The sequence below is a fragment of the Myotis daubentonii genome, chromosome 2 (genome assembly GCF_963259705.1).
Source record: "Myotis daubentonii chromosome 2, mMyoDau2.1, whole genome shotgun sequence".
Classification (NCBI taxonomy): Eukaryota; Metazoa; Chordata; class Mammalia; order Chiroptera; family Vespertilionidae; genus Myotis; species Myotis daubentonii.
In genome coordinates this window covers 134,782,086-134,798,978 of record NC_081841.1, presented here as the reverse complement: position 1 = coordinate 134,798,978, position 16,893 = coordinate 134,782,086, and the positions used below count along the sequence as shown (strand labels likewise).

The following is a 16,893-nucleotide window of genomic DNA, read 5'->3' as shown; positions in this document are numbered from 1 at the left end:
CCTTTTCTCTCACAGCTCGTAAGTATCCCTCCTTAATCAGGAAGGGGGTTTGAAAAGCACAGATAGGGAGAGTGTGTTCTTTATTCAACAGTGGGTGAGGGCTAGACACTCAATAAATTGTGGGATTTTTTTTCTTCTTTTCTATATAATCATTTTCCAATAGTCACCTCTTCTTTTCTTTGGCCATCTCTTCTTTAGCTATTTTGTTTTCCCCCAATCCCTGTAAACACACACACACACACACACACACACACACACACACACACACAACACATAGATCAAGGCCAAGGTTCTAATCCTTTACTCTAAAGTTCATTACCAGGGTACCCCAGACTAGTTTAATTTCCTTCTTGCCTGGTCTCATATTTAAATTTATTCCTTGTATATGATCAAAGCTTAAAGCAGCTCTCATCATGCACTTGTCCTTTATACATGCAGTATTAAGGCCCTTTCCCAAGCTGTGCCACAAGAATGCAACCTTTGTTTTCAACACATGCACGGTCTTCCATCTTTCCAATTAGTTTATCCAGCTGATCTCAGAGGCCTACTGGCTTTTACTGGCCCTATGCTCGCAGACATAGAATTTCTTCAATTATGTGCATGGATCAGATGCATGATTCAATACATTACTTGCCATTTCATTCTTACAATATCTTACTGTTTGTTTTTCTTCAGCAAATATTCATTCAGCTGAAGCCCATTGAAATTTGTCCATAGCACTGTGCTAGATGTTGTGGATATAAAACAAATAAAGCACTATTTCAGCCTAGGAGCTGCTCATAGTCGAGAAAGAAAAGGCAGCATGTAAACATGTGTACTATACTGTGATGTCAAGCAAAATGAACTTCCTCTGGAGGAGTTGATAGAAGGCCTCAGAGGATGTGACACTTCTAATAGTCTTGAAACCTACTAGTAAGTGGGAGTTGGCCCATCAGAGGATGGATGGGGAGAGAGTGACGGTAAGGGCAGAATAGAGCATCAGAGTGAAGAGGATCCAGTGTGCAGAGGCACTGAAAAAAATTGAGGAAGATACTGATATTTTTGATGGAGATCTGATGGGCTCAGTGTAGTTGGATGTGTATTAGATTGAATAGTAGTGATCAAATTGAGAGGACCTGTGTAGAAAGGATTGAATTTTACTCTAGAGGCAGGAAGAGAGAGAGAGGAAACTGTTCAGGCAGGGGAATTTAACAATCAGGTTTGTCTCTTACAAGTCTATTGTCACTAATCTAATTACATGGACTCCAGGTTTTGGAGTCTGAGTGTCCTGTTTACTTAATCAGAGTTGCTCAGGGTAGCCTCTCAGTTGAGATACTGCTTTTTCTTCAGGTCTAGAAACAGCATGTTTTCAGTATACCCAAAGGTTACTTAGTTTGATTCCAGTGCCCACTTGTGCTAATTCCCATAATTTATTTATTACTACAACACTGTCCTCCAAATGCTGTCTCTTCTTGGCCAGGTTGGACATATATTGACAGCCTTTGTCTCTTTGAGCTCTATTTTTCTGTCTTGACCCTTTCCTCTTGCCGTTCTGTTGGCCTAGTAGTCTTTAAATGCATTGCCTGCTTAAGTCCTTTGGCCCATCCCGTCTGTTTAAGCTCTAGAACACAGCCAGCACCAGTAGCCACGCCCACTCAAAAAAAGTTTGCCGACAGGAAGTTTGTCTGCACCAGCGAGCCGTACTGACGGTGGAAGTGCGCAAGCGCAGTTCCGGGCTCCCAGCGGCGGGGTCCTCTTTCCCGGGGTTTCCACCTTCCTGGCAGCGGGGCGCCGAGGCGTCGGCTTCTCTCCGCGGCTCGCGTCGTGCTCCGGACACTCGCCCCCAGCACCCAGCCCCCAGCCCCCAGCACCCAGCCCCCAGCCCCCGAGCCCTGCTGTGGGTCGCACTCCTCTTCCGGCAACACACCCATGGCGGAGCGTGGGGAACTCGACCTGACCGGCGCCAAGCAGAACACCGGAGTGTGGCTGGTTAAGGTAAGGCTCGCGCGGCCCTGGCTTGCGCTCCTCCCGGTGTGAGTAGTTTAAGTTACTTCGTGCGCCTTTTAAAGTTCCTTATGGTCCTCTTCACACGCCTTGGGAGGCACGACCCATTGCTACGCTCGCTTCCAGACCCGGAAATTAGTTTAGGGCACTGCAGTGTCTTCAGCCCGAGCCCGAACGGGCCTGGGGTGGATTTCCGTCCCCCACCACCCGCGTTTTCTGGGGGTGTCCCGATTTGAGCGGTGCAGTTTACGCGAGACTGAAGAATTTCTACACCTTCTTTTGGTGAAACTGATTATAGGCTTAAACCTGTAAAGGAAGTGGAGAGTGTCTGCTTCCTGTAGAGTTTCGCTGCCAGAAAGTAGCGCTGCTCTCCGCGTCCCCGCACAGGGGCTCGCGGCCGATGGCCCTGCTGGAGGTCGCGGGAGAGCCAGGCAGCGCCGAGCCCACGCAGGGAGAGCCATTGGATTGTTCTTCCAGAGCACGGCTGGGTCTCCAGAAACAGACCGTCAAGAGAAGTGTTTTGTAAAGAGAGCAATCTTGATTAGCTCTTAGCGAGCGCAGTATTTGTGCTGTACTTTTTCACACCGGTGAGTTGTTTCTTAGGAGAACTTCATAAGATATATGTATGTTCAAAATGTGATTATGAGTCTTTGAGCCTCTAGGAAAATAGTTTGTTAAATTTTATAAAACTTTTATCATATGGCTGGGTTATCAGGCAGATCTGAGAGGCTCTTCCTGTCCACCTTCCTAAAGCAGCTCATTTGCCAGCCGGTCAAACCTGGTATTCTTCAGAGCACTTTTCACTTCTGAAGTGATTCTGTGTTCACGTGTTCAGCGTTGGTCACCTCCCTCTCCCTGCGCTTGCGCACCCACGCACATTCCATGATCATAGGATCCTTGCCTGTCAAGCCCAGAATTATGTTTGGCCCATGATGATTGCTCAACAGATATGTGATGAATGGATGAATGATGCCTTACTTTTCAGCCCTAGCCTTAGTCTCTGGCACTCGTTTGACTTACCACAGCTGCCTCAGTATGACTTGAAAATATGGAATAAACTAGAGGCCTGGTGTACGACATTCGTGCACTGGGGGGTGTGGGGGTTTCTTAGCCCGACCTGCACCCTCTCCAATCTGGGAGCCCTCAGGGGAGCCCTCTCCCTTCCGGGAGTTTCTGTCTATCTTTGCAATCATATGAGCGAATTGTCTGCGACCCCAACTCAGTTTGGTTTGTTGCTCACAGAATAATAGAGGCTTTTTTTTTTTTCCTTTGCTCCATTGGTGGAGATTTCCTGGAAGTGTTAGGATATCTTCCCTTTATTTTATTTTTTTTTCCACCCCTCCCCCTGGAGTGCCTCCTGCCCTGGGCCCTGAGGACGTGGACGTGGACGGGGTGTGTGGTCAGCGTGCCCCTCCCCCACGGTAGACCTGCCTGGCCGCCTGCGATGCTCTGGGCGCCCCCCCATCCCTCGTCCCTCCCGCCCTCCCACAGCCCGACAGGCGCTGTCTGCACGGCTGACACCTGAGCGCGGCGGTAATTCCTCTTTCCAAGCGGCTCACCTCCGCTGCTCGGCTTTCCCCCCAAATTGAAAGGGTTTTACACAATTGACGGGATAAAAATAGGCCTCGCCAAGCGATTTTCCTTCTGGAGGGAAAGGCACCTCCATTCCAACGCACCCGCTGGCTCCTGCGGGGAGAGGGTGAGCGTTTCTCCTCAGGCCCCATTGGCACCCGGGGCCCAAGTCCATGGGCTCAGAGCCGCCCTGGTCCTTGCAGGGCACTTGGTGGCCGGCTGCGGCCAGGTCTTCCTGGGGGGCTGAGCGTGGGAGTGCAGTGGCCTCACCTTTTATTTTATTTTTTAAAATATATTTTTATTGATTTCAGAAAGAGAGAGGGAGAGAGAGGTAGAAACATCCATGATGAGAGAGGATCATGGATCGGCTGCCTCCTGCACACCCCCCACTGGTGATGGAGCCTGCAACACGGGCCTGTGCCCTGACTGGGACTCGAACCCTGACCTCCTGGTTCCTAGGTTGATGCTCAACCACAGAGCCGCGCCAGCAGGGCAAGGTTGCCTCACCTTTTAGGCAAATGCACCCCAGCCCTCGGGTGACCCCATCTTCTTGGGGTTCGGCTGGACTCCATTGCCCATTTCCCACAAGGACAAGGGGTTGGGAGCGTCTCCAGGGACGCAGGGAATTCTTGGTCCCACCCCAGGCAGCCTGGGGGCTGGGGGTCAGGCAGGAGGCAAGCATGTGGGGAGCCTTGATCCCCAAAGTCCCCATAGCACGTTTGACAAACGGGGCTCCCGGAGCCCAGGTCCTCTGCCCAAGGTCACAGCCCAGGACGCGGAGGAGCTGGAGCGGGGCCTCCCGGGCTGCCTGATGCAGAAGCCTCCTCCTCTCGGCCACAGACGGAACTTTCTGAAGCCGCCAGCCAGGAAGCCGGCCCTCGGAGCTTCCTTCCTGAGCTCAGAGCCCCTTCAGGTAGAGACCTGCCTGCGCCCCGCAGGCCCCGGCAGACAGGCTCGTGATGAGATGCACATAGCCCTCGCCTATCTGCCCCGCTCTCCAATTAGCCTCCCTGGCTACAGTATCTGCCTCAGAGGAGGATCCCGCCCTTAGGAATGGAAGGGAGGAGGCCCGATATCTTCCCTTTAATTTTTTTTTTTTAATTAAATCTTTATTGTTCAGATTATTACATTTGTTCCTCTTTTTTTTTTTTCCCCCCATATCTCCCCTCCTCCCAGTTCCCGCCCCACCCTCCGCCCTCACTCCCCACCCACTGTCCTCATCCATAGGTGCACGATTTTTGTCCAGTCTCTTCCCACATCTCCCACACCCCTTTCCCCCCCAAGAATAGTCAGTCCATTCCCTTTCTGTGTCCCTGATTCTATTATAATCAACAGTTCATTCTGTTCATCACGTTATTAATTCACTTGATTCTTAGATTCACTTGTTGATAGATGCATATTTGTTGTTCATAATGTGTGTCTTTACCTTTTTCTTCCTCTTCCTCTTCTTAAAGGATACCTTTCAGCATTTCATATAATCCTGGTTTGGTGGTGATGAACTCCTTTAGCTTTTCCTTATCTGTGAAGCTCTTTATCTGACCTTCAATTCTGAATGATAGCTTTGCTGGATAAAGTAATCTTGGTTGTAGGTTCTTGGTATTCATCACTTTGAATATTTCTTGCCACTCCCTCCTGGCCTGCAAAGTTTCTGTTGAGAAATCAGCTGACAGTCGTATGGGTATTCCCTTGTAGGTAACTGAGTTTCTTTCTCTTGCTGTTTTTAAGATTCTCTCTTTATCTTTTGCTCTTGGCATTTTAATTATGATGTGTCTTGGTGTGGTCCTCTTTGGATTCCTTTTGTTTGGGGTTCTCCGCGCTTCTTGGACCTGTAAGTCCATTTCTTTCACCAGGTGGGGGAAGTTTTCTGTCATTATTTCTTCAAATAGGTTTTCAATATCTTGGTCTCTCTCATCTTCTGGCACCCCTATAATTCTGATGTTGGTACGCTTGAAGCTGTCCCAGAGGCTCCTTACACTATCCTCGCATTTTTGGATTCTTTTTTCATTTTGCTTTTCCGGTTGGATGTTTTTTGCTTCCTCGCAGTTCAAATCATTGACTTGATTCTTGCGCTCCTCTGGTCTGCTGTCGGGCGTCTGTATAATATTCGTTATTTCAGTCCGTGTATGCTTAATTTCTCGTTGGTTCCCCAATATAAGATCGAGGGTCTTATTAGTTTTTGTGTAGATCTCATTAAGTTTATCGACAGCTTCTAAACAGTTCTTGAGAGACCTTAAAAGTGTGGTTCTGAACTCTATATCTTCCATTGACAATTTTGTCCTGTTTCTTTGTCTCCGCATTTTGTTATGCTTCCTTGGTGTACCCCCTAGTGGTCTTTGTTCGAAGTCTTATAGTTAAATCTTGATTGTTGTAGCTAATTCCAGGGAGGGTTTGACCTCCAGGCCAAGTGGCTATGAGAATCAGCTGTGTCAGCAGTGAGAGAACTTCTGTCCTCTAGGGAGGTGCTAATCTAGCCTTTGCCTGAGGCTATCCGGCAAATGCCTCTGTGCAGGGCTTGGGCGGGGCGGGTCGCACAGGATCAACAGGGTGGGCCGGAGAGAGCAGTTATGGCGGCTCTCAGTCCTGTCCCCAGGGGCTCTGCCTCTCTGAGTCCCAGCACCCGCTGCAAAGCTCGGAGAGAAAGCTGTACTCGCTCTGACCGAAGCCAGACAGTCCCGCTTCTCCCGTTTGAGTCTGGGTCCCTAAAGACTCGCCCGGATCTGGAGCTCAGAGTCTGCGACTCCCTCCCAATTGAAAACAACAACCGCGCCCTCCGCCGCCAGCCCGCTCCACGCACTCCGCACCTCAGAATTTGACTTCAGCACTGCGCCTCCTCTGAGTGTCCGTGTGCGTTTCTCTTTCCTCCTAGTTGTAGGACTTCCACTCAGCCAGCGTTCCTGTGGTTCTGGGTGATGTCCATTCCGTGTTTTAGTTTCACTTTTGAAGTAGTTGTTCAAAGCAGCAAACTCCGGCTTTAACCTATGCCACCATCTTGGTTCCTCTCTGTAATTTCAACGTGATCTCAGTCTCTTCCCTTTAATTTTTGCTAGACACTCTGATTTTACTTATGTCTCTCACCTTTGCTTTCCCTCCATCCCCCACCGCAACAGTAACTTGCTCCAGGCTCACTTTGCTCTAGTGCAGTGGTTCTCAACCTTGGCTGCACATTAGAATCACCTGGGAATCTTTTTAAAATCCTGATTTCTGGGCCTCATCCTCCGGAAATTCTGTTTATTGTGGGGTGAGGCCACAACATTAGTAACAAAGAAACAATATCCGGAGGATGAGGCCCAGAAATCAGGATTTTAAAAAGATTCCCGGTGAGGCTGAGACGGCCCCTGGGAAGCCAAGAAAAATACCACATGAACTCACTCATTTATGGATAATAAGGACCATTTATAGACTGATGAACAAAAATGGATACAGAGGCAGAGCAGCATTGAGCAGACTGTCAAACTACAGTGGGAAGCCTGGGGAGGGCTGGAGGGAGGGTAGGAGATCAACCGAAGGACTTGTATGCATGCATATAAGAATAACCAATGGACATAAGACACTGGAGGGTGGGGGTTGCCGGGGGAATGTCAAGGGGGGGAAAAAAGGAGACGTGTAATACTCTTTGTAATACAGTGGGGCCTTGACTTACGAGTGTCCGGACTAATGAGTTTTTCGAGATACGAGCCGTCTCTCGGCCCATTTTTTGCTTTGAACTGCGAGCTAAAATTCGGGTTACGAGCCAGCTTCGGATACCCCACCACTAGTTGGCGCAGCGAACGTCACAGTGAACGCCACAACATCAGCCCAGCATCACGTGTCTCACTCGTTCACAATTGATTTGACATACGAGTAATTTGAGTTACGAGCTCCGTCACGGAACGAATTAAATTCATAAGTCAAGGCCCCACTGTACTTTAAGAAATTTAAAAAAAAAAGTAAAAAAAATTAAATAAATAAAAAGATTCCCAGGTGATTCTAATGTGCAGCTAAGGTTGAGAACCACTGGTCTAGGACAGTCGTCTGCAAACTCATTAGTCAACAGCCAAATATCAACAGTACAACGATTGAAATTTCTTTTGAGAGCCAAATTTTTTACACTTAAACTATATAGGTAGGTACATTGTTATTAACTTAATTGGGGTACTCCTAAAGCTTAGGAAGAGCCACACTCAAGGGGCCAAAGAGCCGCATGTGGCTCAAGAGCCACAGTTTGCTGACCACTGTCCTATACCTTTCAATCTCTAGTGCAGGACAGTGTTAAAGGCTGTTTCTGACTAATTGGATAAGATAAAGACTCAAAGCCTCCAGAGACCACCTCGGTCTACAGACTAATAGGATTTTGAATCAACCCCAGGCAGTTATCCTAGGGTGTGGCGAGAGTTTTTTTTCAACAGGGTGGGGCAGTTGCTTCTGCCTGGAGGCTAATTGTTACTTTTAATCTCTTAAGTGGCCTCAGGGCAAGGTGTTTTCCAATAGAATGTGTCAACTATCTTCCTCCCAGGCAAGGCAAATGACTGTGGGAAAGATGTCCTCCGCTGTGTGAGGGAATGACTCAACCCAGGAAATTTGGGGTGTCTGCCTTCTGAGCTCTGTCCCCTAAGTCCCCAATCCTGGGTTCTGCTCTCACAGCTCCAGTCCACTTCACCCTCCCTCTGCCAGAGCACTAGGTAGATGGCTCCACCGGGAATTTTTGTGCATTGGCCCTTTAAGAGGGTTCCTGAACTTTCAGTTCTACTCCCTGGCAGACAGCACCCCACTGCTTTTCACAGCCAGATGTTATGTGGGTATCTTCCACAGTTTGGTGCTCTCTGCTGGGGAACCCAACTTCAGGATTAGATCCCAGAGTTCTCAGTGGCACCCCCCTCCCCACCCACAGCTGAGATATCTTTCTGGGATTTCAGTAGCTGTCTGTGGGTGTCTGGCCAGCCCTTTCACGCCTCCGCCCCTCCTACCAGTCTCTGTGAGGTCTCCACCTTCAGTCCTTGGGTATTAGGGTTCTTACCTGTGAGTTTTCCATTGATTATTCAGGAAGCCTTTCTGTATTTCTGTTGTAATTCCAGTTTGTTCCTGGGAACATGTACGTGCAGCATCCTCCTACTATGCCGCCTTTTTTTTAAAAAATTAAATCTTTATTGTTCAGATTATTACAGTTGTTCCTCTCCCCCCCCCATAGTTCCCCTCGACCCAGTCCCCACCCCACCCTCCACCCTTAAACCCCACCACCCACTCTCCTCATCCATAGGTATACGATTTTTGTCCAGTTTCTTCCCGCATCCCCCACACCCCTTCCCCCCCCCCCCAAGAATAGTCAGTCCACTCCCTTTCTATGCCCCTGATTCTATTATAATCACCAGTTTATTCTGTTCATCAGATTATTTATTCACTTGATTTTTAGATTCACTTGTTGATAGATGCGTATTTGTTGTTCATAGTTTGTATCTTTACCTTTTTCTTCTTCTTCCTCTTCTTAAAGGATACCTTTCAGCATTTCATATAATCCTGGTTTGGTGGTGATGAACTCCTTTAGCTTTTCCTTATCTGTGAAGCTCTTTATCTGACCTTTAATTCTGAATGATAGCTTTGCTGGGTAAAGTAATCTTGGTTGTAGGTTCTTGGCATTCATCACTTTGAATATTTCTTGCCACTCCCTTCTGGCCTGCAAAGTTTCTGTTGAGAAATCAGCTGACAGTCGTATGGGTACTCCCTTGTAGGTAATTGACTGTCTTTCTCTTGCTGCTTTTAAGATTCTCTCTTTGTCTCTTGCTCTTGGCATTTTAATGATGATGTGTCTTGGTGTGGTCCTCTTTGGGTTCCTTTTGTTTGGGGTTCTCTGCGCTTCCTGGACCTGTAAGTCTATTTTTTTCACCAGGTTGGGGAAGTTTTCTGTCATTATTTCTTCAAATAGGTTTTCAGTATCTTGCTCTCTCTCTTCTTCTGGCCCCCCTATAATTCAGATGTTGGTATGCTTGAAGCTGTCTCAGAGGCTCCTTACACTATATTTGTATTTTGTATTGTTTTTTCATTTTGCTTTTCCGGTTGGGTGTTTTTTGCTTTTTCGTATTTCAAATCTTTGACTTGATTCTTGCGATCCTCTAGTCTGCTGTTGGAACTCTGCATAATATCCTTTATTTCAGTCAGTGTATGCTTAATTTCTAGTTGGTCCTTTTTCATAACCTTGAGGATCTCACTAGATTTCTTGATGTTCTCACTACATTTATCGGCGGTCTCACCAGACTTTTTGAGGGTCTTACTAAATTTATTGGCGGTTTCTAGAAAGTTCTTGAAAAACCTTAAAAGTGTGGTTTTGAACTCTATATCCAGTATTTTGCTTTCCTCCATTTCTGTCTTTTGTGTCTTGTTTCTTTGTCTCTGCATTTTTTATGCTTCCCTGTGTTGATAGAGTGGCTTGGTGTGCTAGGTGTCCTATAGGGCCCAGTGGCTCAGCCTCCCCAATTACCTGAGGTGGACACTCTTGGTGCACCCCTTTGTGGGCTTTGTGCACAGTCTTGTTGTAGTTAAGTCTTGATTGTCGTAGGTATCACTGTGAGGAATTGACCTCCAGTCCAATTGGCTGTGAGAATCAGCTGTGTCTACAGTGGGAGAACTTCTGTGCTGGAGACACCCTTCTGGGGCAAGACTTGCTTCAGTGGGGCTTTGGTGCTCACTGAGTCTGCCCCCTGAGTGTGTCCCTTATGGATCTGAGGGGTTTCAATCTGGATGGTCCCATTCTGACCACTGGGTACGCCGGCTCTTGGATCTAAGGAGGTGCTAATTTAGCCTCTGCCTGAGGCTACCCAGCAGGAGCTATGGAGAGATCTGCAGATTCCCCTTCCTTGTTTGGGGTTTGGAGGTGCCCAGATGAGGCCCAGCTGTGAAGCAGTGGAAGCAGCTGTGGGGCCTTGGGCCTTCTTTTGGATGTTCTGGGTCTCTCTGACCCAGCTGCAGCTTGTTAGGTGATTTTAGATTGCAAAGAGCCAGGTCATTCATATGCAAAAACCTCTGCGCACAGCTTGGGTGGGGCGGCGTCTCAGGGAATCAACAGGGTGAGCAAACAGCTGTGGCTGATCCTCAGCCCTGCCCTAAGAGGTCCCGGGTCTCAGTGTCCCGCAGTAATCGCTGCAAGCACCGATGAGAGAAAGCCGCCCTCGAGTTCTGACCGCTGCCAGACAGTCCAGTTTCTCCCCATATGAGTCTGGGTCCCCAGAGACTCGCCCAGAACTGGAGTCGGGGCAGTCGGGAGCATGTGTCCCCCTCCCGATTGAAAAAGACAACTGTGCCCTCAGTTGCCAGCCCTTTCTGCGCACATCTCCGTACCTCTGCATTTTACTTCTGCACCTCCTCTGAGTCTCAGTGTGCTTTTCTCTTTCCTTCTATTTGTAGAATTTCCACTCAGCCAGCCTTCCTGTGGTTCTGGATGATGTCCGTTTTGTCTTTTAGTTGTATTTTTGAAGTGGTTGTGTGAGGTAGCAATTTCCGGTGTTTACCTATGCCGCCATCTTATGGTTCTTTAAGAAGTCTTTTCTGGTAGCCTTTCTCATCTCTGAACTTCGACTTAGTTGGGACATAAGTTAATACTTCATTTTTGTTAAGTTCTTTGATCTCTGTTTTGTGTTACCAACATGATTGACTTCAAGCTTTTTGAGAATTAAAGTAATTTCTTACATATCTTAATATCCTTATAGTGCAAAACATATAACGAGAGCTTGATACTAATGATTATGTATTACAGGCAGAAAGTAAAATAGAAGCAGTATATCATTTTATGTTTAAAAAGATTTCTTAGTAGCATGGAAGGACCTGGAGAGTATCGTGCTAAGTGAAGTAAGTCAGAGAAGGACAAGTATCACATGATCACACTCATGTGGAATCTAAGTAACAAAATAAACTGATGAACAGAGTAGATCCAGAGAACATGGAAGCATGGAATAGAGTTTGGACTTTCAGAGGGAAGGTGGGTGAGGGTGGCTGGGTAGGAGGCAATCAACCAAAGACCTTGAATACATATATGCATAACCCATGGACACATAATAGAAGCTAAAGGCCTGGGTGTGGGGCGGGGGGCAGGCTGGAGGAGGTCAGTGGGGGAGAAATGGGGACATATGTAATATGTTCAACAATAAAGAATTATTTTTTTAAAAAAAAGATTTGTTAGTGTCCAAAATGTAGTCTTATTAGTATTTTACTTTGTTTTAGGTTCCTAAATATTTGTCACAGCAGTGGGCTAAAGCCCCTGGAAGAGGTGAAGTCGGGAAACTGCGGATTGCTAAGTAAGTTGTTTATGTATTTTTGACATTTTAAAAAGCTGTTTAGCCGAACTGGTTTGGCTCAGTGGATAGAGTGTCGGCCTGTGGACTGAGGGGTCCCAGGTTCGATTCCAGTCAAGGGCATGTACCTTGGTTGCAGGCACATCCCCAGTAGGGGGCGTGCAGGAGGCAGCTGATCGATCTCTCTCATCGATGTTTCTAACTCTCTATCCCTCTCCCTTCTTCTCTGTAAAAAATCAATAAAATATATATTTAAAAAAATAAAAAATAAATAAAAAGCTGTTTAAAAAATTTTCATGAGTGCTTTTATTTTTTATTTTTATTTTTTTTAAAAAATATATATTTTATTGATTTTTTTACAGAGAGGAAGGGTGAGGGATAGAGAGTTAGAAACATCCATGAGAGAGAAACATCGATCAGCTACCTCCTGCACACTCCCCACTGGGGATGTGCCCGAAACCAAGGTACATGCTCTTGACCGGAATTGAACCTGGGACCCTTGAGTCCACAGGGCGATGCTCTATCCACTGAGCCAAACCGGTTAGGGCTTCATAAGTGCTTTTAAATGGAATTACAGTCCTAGCCGATTTGGCTAAGTGGATCGAGCTTTGACCTCTGGATTGAAGGGTCTCTGGTTCGATTCTGGTCAAGGGCACATGACCGGGTTGCGAGCTCTATCCCCAGTAGAGGGCTTGCAGGAGGCAGCCGGTCAATGATTCTATATCATCATTGATGTTTCTATTTCTCTCTCTCTTCTCCCTCCCTCTCTGAAATCACTAAAAATATGTTTTTAAAAATTGTCATTCTTAGGAATTCGGTTTGAAATTTATTTTTAAAAACATGGAATTTCACTCCTTTTCAGAATTTTACCTGGAAAATGAGATGTAATGAGCATGTCAGTTAGTCAAGAGATGGTTAGATGCCCTGTAGAGAGCCATGTGTGCACACGGGTAAATGCACAAACACACTCGCACTGCCCCCCTACTGACAGGTGTAAATATAAAGTCAAATTTATTGGTAAAATTTATAGGCAGTAAAGCAGCAGAATATGTAGTTCCCTCATTTCTCCATCCTTTCCACATCCTGTGAGAAGGTGTACTTGGATTGGCATAACTGGATGTGTCAAATTAAGTTCTTCAGTAGAAGGATTTTGCCATTGTGCCACAAAGTTTAAAGTGGTATCACTTTAAAGTTTCTTCATTACAGGTAGGGAATGCCTGGTAAACAATGTAACGGTGTAGTTTCCTGGTGGAGAAAATGGCCTTATTAGAAAGGGAATCCTACCAAGCTCAGCCAGTGGCAGCCAGAGGCCTTGTGTTCTAGTCTTTCTGTCAATTCATTCTTAATCTAACTCTAGCCAGATTTCCATGCCTGCTTTGAAACAGCTTCTGTTTTATCACCATTGTCCTTTCCTTTATCAAGATTTTGCTTCAAAGCAAATCACCCCAAAATGTAGTGGCTTAGAACAAAAACCATTTTATTTGCTTATAATTCTTTGGGGCAGTCCTGGTTATGTCTGGCTTGGCTAATTTTCCTGGCTAGAATGGCCTCACTCGTTACTTGTCTTTGGCTTGCTGTCAGCTGGGGCAGTGGCCGTGTGTATTTCATCTCCAGCATGCCTGTTCACATGGTGGTGAAAGCAAAAGAGAAGACACCCCAATCCCCAAGCACTTTGCAAGTCTGTTCTTGCATCTTGTTTGCCGAAGCCCTAGTCACCAAGGCTATTGCCACAGAGATGCCCAATTTCAAGGGTGGAGCAATAGATTCCACCTCGTAGTGTGAGTTACTGCAAGAATTTGTGGTCCATTTTTGTAGTCTTCCACATCTGTATTCCTAAATCTAACAGCCAGCTAGCAGCCCTCTTAATTGACCTTTAACAGAATTTAACATAGATGATCACTTCTATCCCCAAACCCTTTCTTCACTTCACTTCCGGGACACCACTCCCTTGATTCTCCTCTTTCCTCACTGGGTGATCCTTCTCAGAGTCTATTGCTGGTTTCTTCTCATCTCTCAGTCTCTAACTTTATATGACCCTAGGGCTCAGTGTTTAGTTCTTTTCTTCTCTCTCTTTGACTAACTTCTTACCTGGCCTCATCTGGTTTCATAGAATATCAGGTTGTATTTAAAGATATCTGGCCTGACTGGTTTGGCTCAGTGGATAGAGTGTCGGCCTGTGGACTGAAAGGTCCCAGGTTCGATTCCAGTCAAGGGCATGTACCTTGGTTGCAGGCACATACCCAATAGGAGGTGTGCAGGAGGTAGCTGATTGATGTTTCTCTCTCATCGATGTTTCTAACTCTCTATCTCTCTCCCTTCTCTCTGTAAAATATCAATAAAATATATTTAAAAAAAAATAAAGATATCTGAAGTATGGCCTCTCCTCTGATCTCCAAGACTCATGTATCTGACCACTTTGATATTTCCTTTTGGATGTCTCAGAAGCATCTTAAACTTAATAATTGCTCTTCCTCTGTTCCTTCTTTCTGGAACACTCTTCCTTTGAATCCCCAAGGCTAGTATTAGTTCAGTGAGGCCTTTTCTAATCATCCTCTCTCTCCCTCTCCCTTTCTCTCTGAAATCAGTAAAAATATATTTAAAAAAAACAAATTTAGTAATGCTATGACAAGCTTAGTAATAATAGCTATTTTATTCTTTTTTGCAGTTGTTAATCCTCACCCAAGGATATTTTTTCATTGATTTTTTTTTTTAGAGAGAATGGAAGGGAGGGGGAGAGACAGAGAAACATCGATGTGAGAGAGACACATTGATTGCTTACCTCCTGCATGTACTCCCACAAGGGCCAGGGACCGTGACCCTTCAGTCTGCAGGGCCACTCTCTAATCACTGAGAAAAACTGGCCACGGCACTATTTTTTTAAAAAATATATTTTTATTGATTTCAGGGAGGAAGGGAGAGAGAGAAACATCAATGAGAAGGAATCATTGATTAGCTGTCTCCTGCACCCCCCCCCCCCCTATTGGGGACTGAGCCTGCAACCTGGGCATGTCCTCTCAACTGGAATTGAACCTGGGACCCTTCAGTTCGCAGACTGACACTCTAGTCACTGAGCCAAACCAGCTAGGGCCAGGGCGCTATTTTATTCTTTAGTTCCAAAAGTGAGATAGTTAGAAAATCAAAATGTGAACATTTTTTTTCTAATTAAAAATATTTATTTGTTACTTTTTCGGGGGGTGGGGGGGAACGGGGACATAAATTTGTTGTTCTACTTATATATGCATTCATTAGTTGTTTATCATATGTTTCCTGACTGGACATCAAACCCACAACCTTGGCATATCAAGCCGACACTAACCAACTGAGCTACCCGGCCAGGACAGAATGTGAACATTTTTATTTTTAAGGCATTAGTTTTTCCTGCTGCTTCTCCAAAAGTATATAACCTGGACATCTTTTTTGCCTAAAATACCCACTGTTTGTATGCAAGGACTATACCTTTTTGGGGGTGGGAGGGTGTCACTTTAAAGTTTTTTCATTAATCCATTCAGCTGTGGAGTTTGGTTTTGATGGACACCCTCTGGATTTTGTTCTTTGGAGGAGCAATGCTGTATTTTTGGATGATGTCATGTTTTAAACATAGTTTATACACTAAGTATTTTGTTCTTTATCTTACTTACTTTTGTTTAAAAATATGCTTTAAGCCCTGGCCGGTGTTGCTCAGTTGGTTGAGCATCTTTCCAAGAGATCTCTGGTTCAGTTGCTAATCAGGGCACATGCCCGGGTTGTGGGCTTGATCCCCCAGTAGGGGGCGTCCAGGAGGCCGCCATCAATGTTTCTCTCCCATTTTGTTTTAACAAGATATGGATTAGAAGCAGGCATGCTTTTATATCCAAAGTTCTTAAGGTTAGGTAGAGACAGGCAATTTCTTTTTTTCTGAAAAAATAAGTACCCAGCCAGCTCAGTGGTTAGAGTGTCAGCCCGCAAACCGAAGAGCGTTGGTTCAATTCCCAGTCAAGGGCATGTACCTAGGTTGCAGGCCCAATCACAACCCGGGTTGGGGTATGTGCAGGAGACAACTGATGGATGTGTCTCTCACACATTGATGTTTTTCTCTTCTTTCCCCGCCCCGCTCCAGTTGCTCTAAGAATCAATGGAAAAAATATCCTCAGGTGAGGATTAACAACAAAAACAAAAAAAACCCCACTACATATTTAATAGCGGAACCAGGCTTGAATTCAGGCCTTTGAGTGGTTAGAAAACTCGAGCAGGTTCTAGTTCCAGCTCTTTCACTTACTTTGTATAGGTCATGTAATCTGTGTTTAGATCCTTATCCCTAAAATTGCCTGTTTTGTAGGCCTTTTATGTGAATTCGGTGAGATAATATGGAAATTATATGTTTATTTAACTTACAAAGTGGACATATTCCTGGAAAGTTGTAGATAAATCACATTTTTTGAGGTGTTCTACTCTTGTTAAAATAAAAATGAATGTATACTTTTAAACAAAATCTGTGGTGGTCTTTTTTCTGGAATCTTTGGTAATACAGATAATTACCTACTTTTTGTTACAGACTTCAGACTATCTTATAATTGGTTTTACTGGAAATGGGAGCCATACAACAAAATCTCAGAATTGTATGTCACTGAAAAAAGGCAGGCTAAAGGAAAAATGTATTTAAATAACACAGTAGTATTGTAAAATGACCACACTAGAGCTCAAGCCTGGGTCCTAATCCTAAGTGGCTGTCGATCATTACCTTTGGCCTTGGGCCTTATACATCTAAGACTTAGGTTTCTTGTTTGTAAAATGTGGATAATAATGCCTTCCCAACCAATTCAGAGAGTGTTTATGAGACAAATGAAATAGCTTATAGTTTCTTTAAATGCTTTGTAAAATCAACTGATCTTTCTTTGTTTTTGTTTTTTTTACTTTTATTTATTTACTAATGGCCTGGTGCACGAATTCATGCACATTGAAAGTAAATTAATTAGAAGAAATATTTCAATATCACTGTTTGCCCTTTCTCTATAACAGAAATGTCAATCAAATTCATAATCGACAATGACAGATCAAAACACTTTGCGATTGGCGGCAGTGAGAGCTGTATATGTATTGCGCATGT

The 16,893-nt window shown here is 45.3% G+C and overlaps 1 protein-coding gene across 1 annotated transcript in view; it reads left to right on the top strand.

Moving 5' to 3' along the window:
- Nucleotides 1–1,703: 1,703 nt before the first annotated feature.
- Nucleotides 1,704–16,893, top strand: part of GTF2F2 (general transcription factor IIF subunit 2) — a 152,757-nt gene continuing 137,567 nt past the window's right edge. Inside the window, exons 1-2 of the mRNA XM_059684687.1 lie at nt 1,704–1,974; nt 11,740–11,813. Coding sequence (XP_059540670.1) covers nt 1,909–1,974; nt 11,740–11,813 — 140 coding nt within the window. The 5' untranslated portion in view covers nt 1,704–1,908. The remainder of the gene's footprint in view (nt 1,975–11,739; nt 11,814–16,893) is intronic.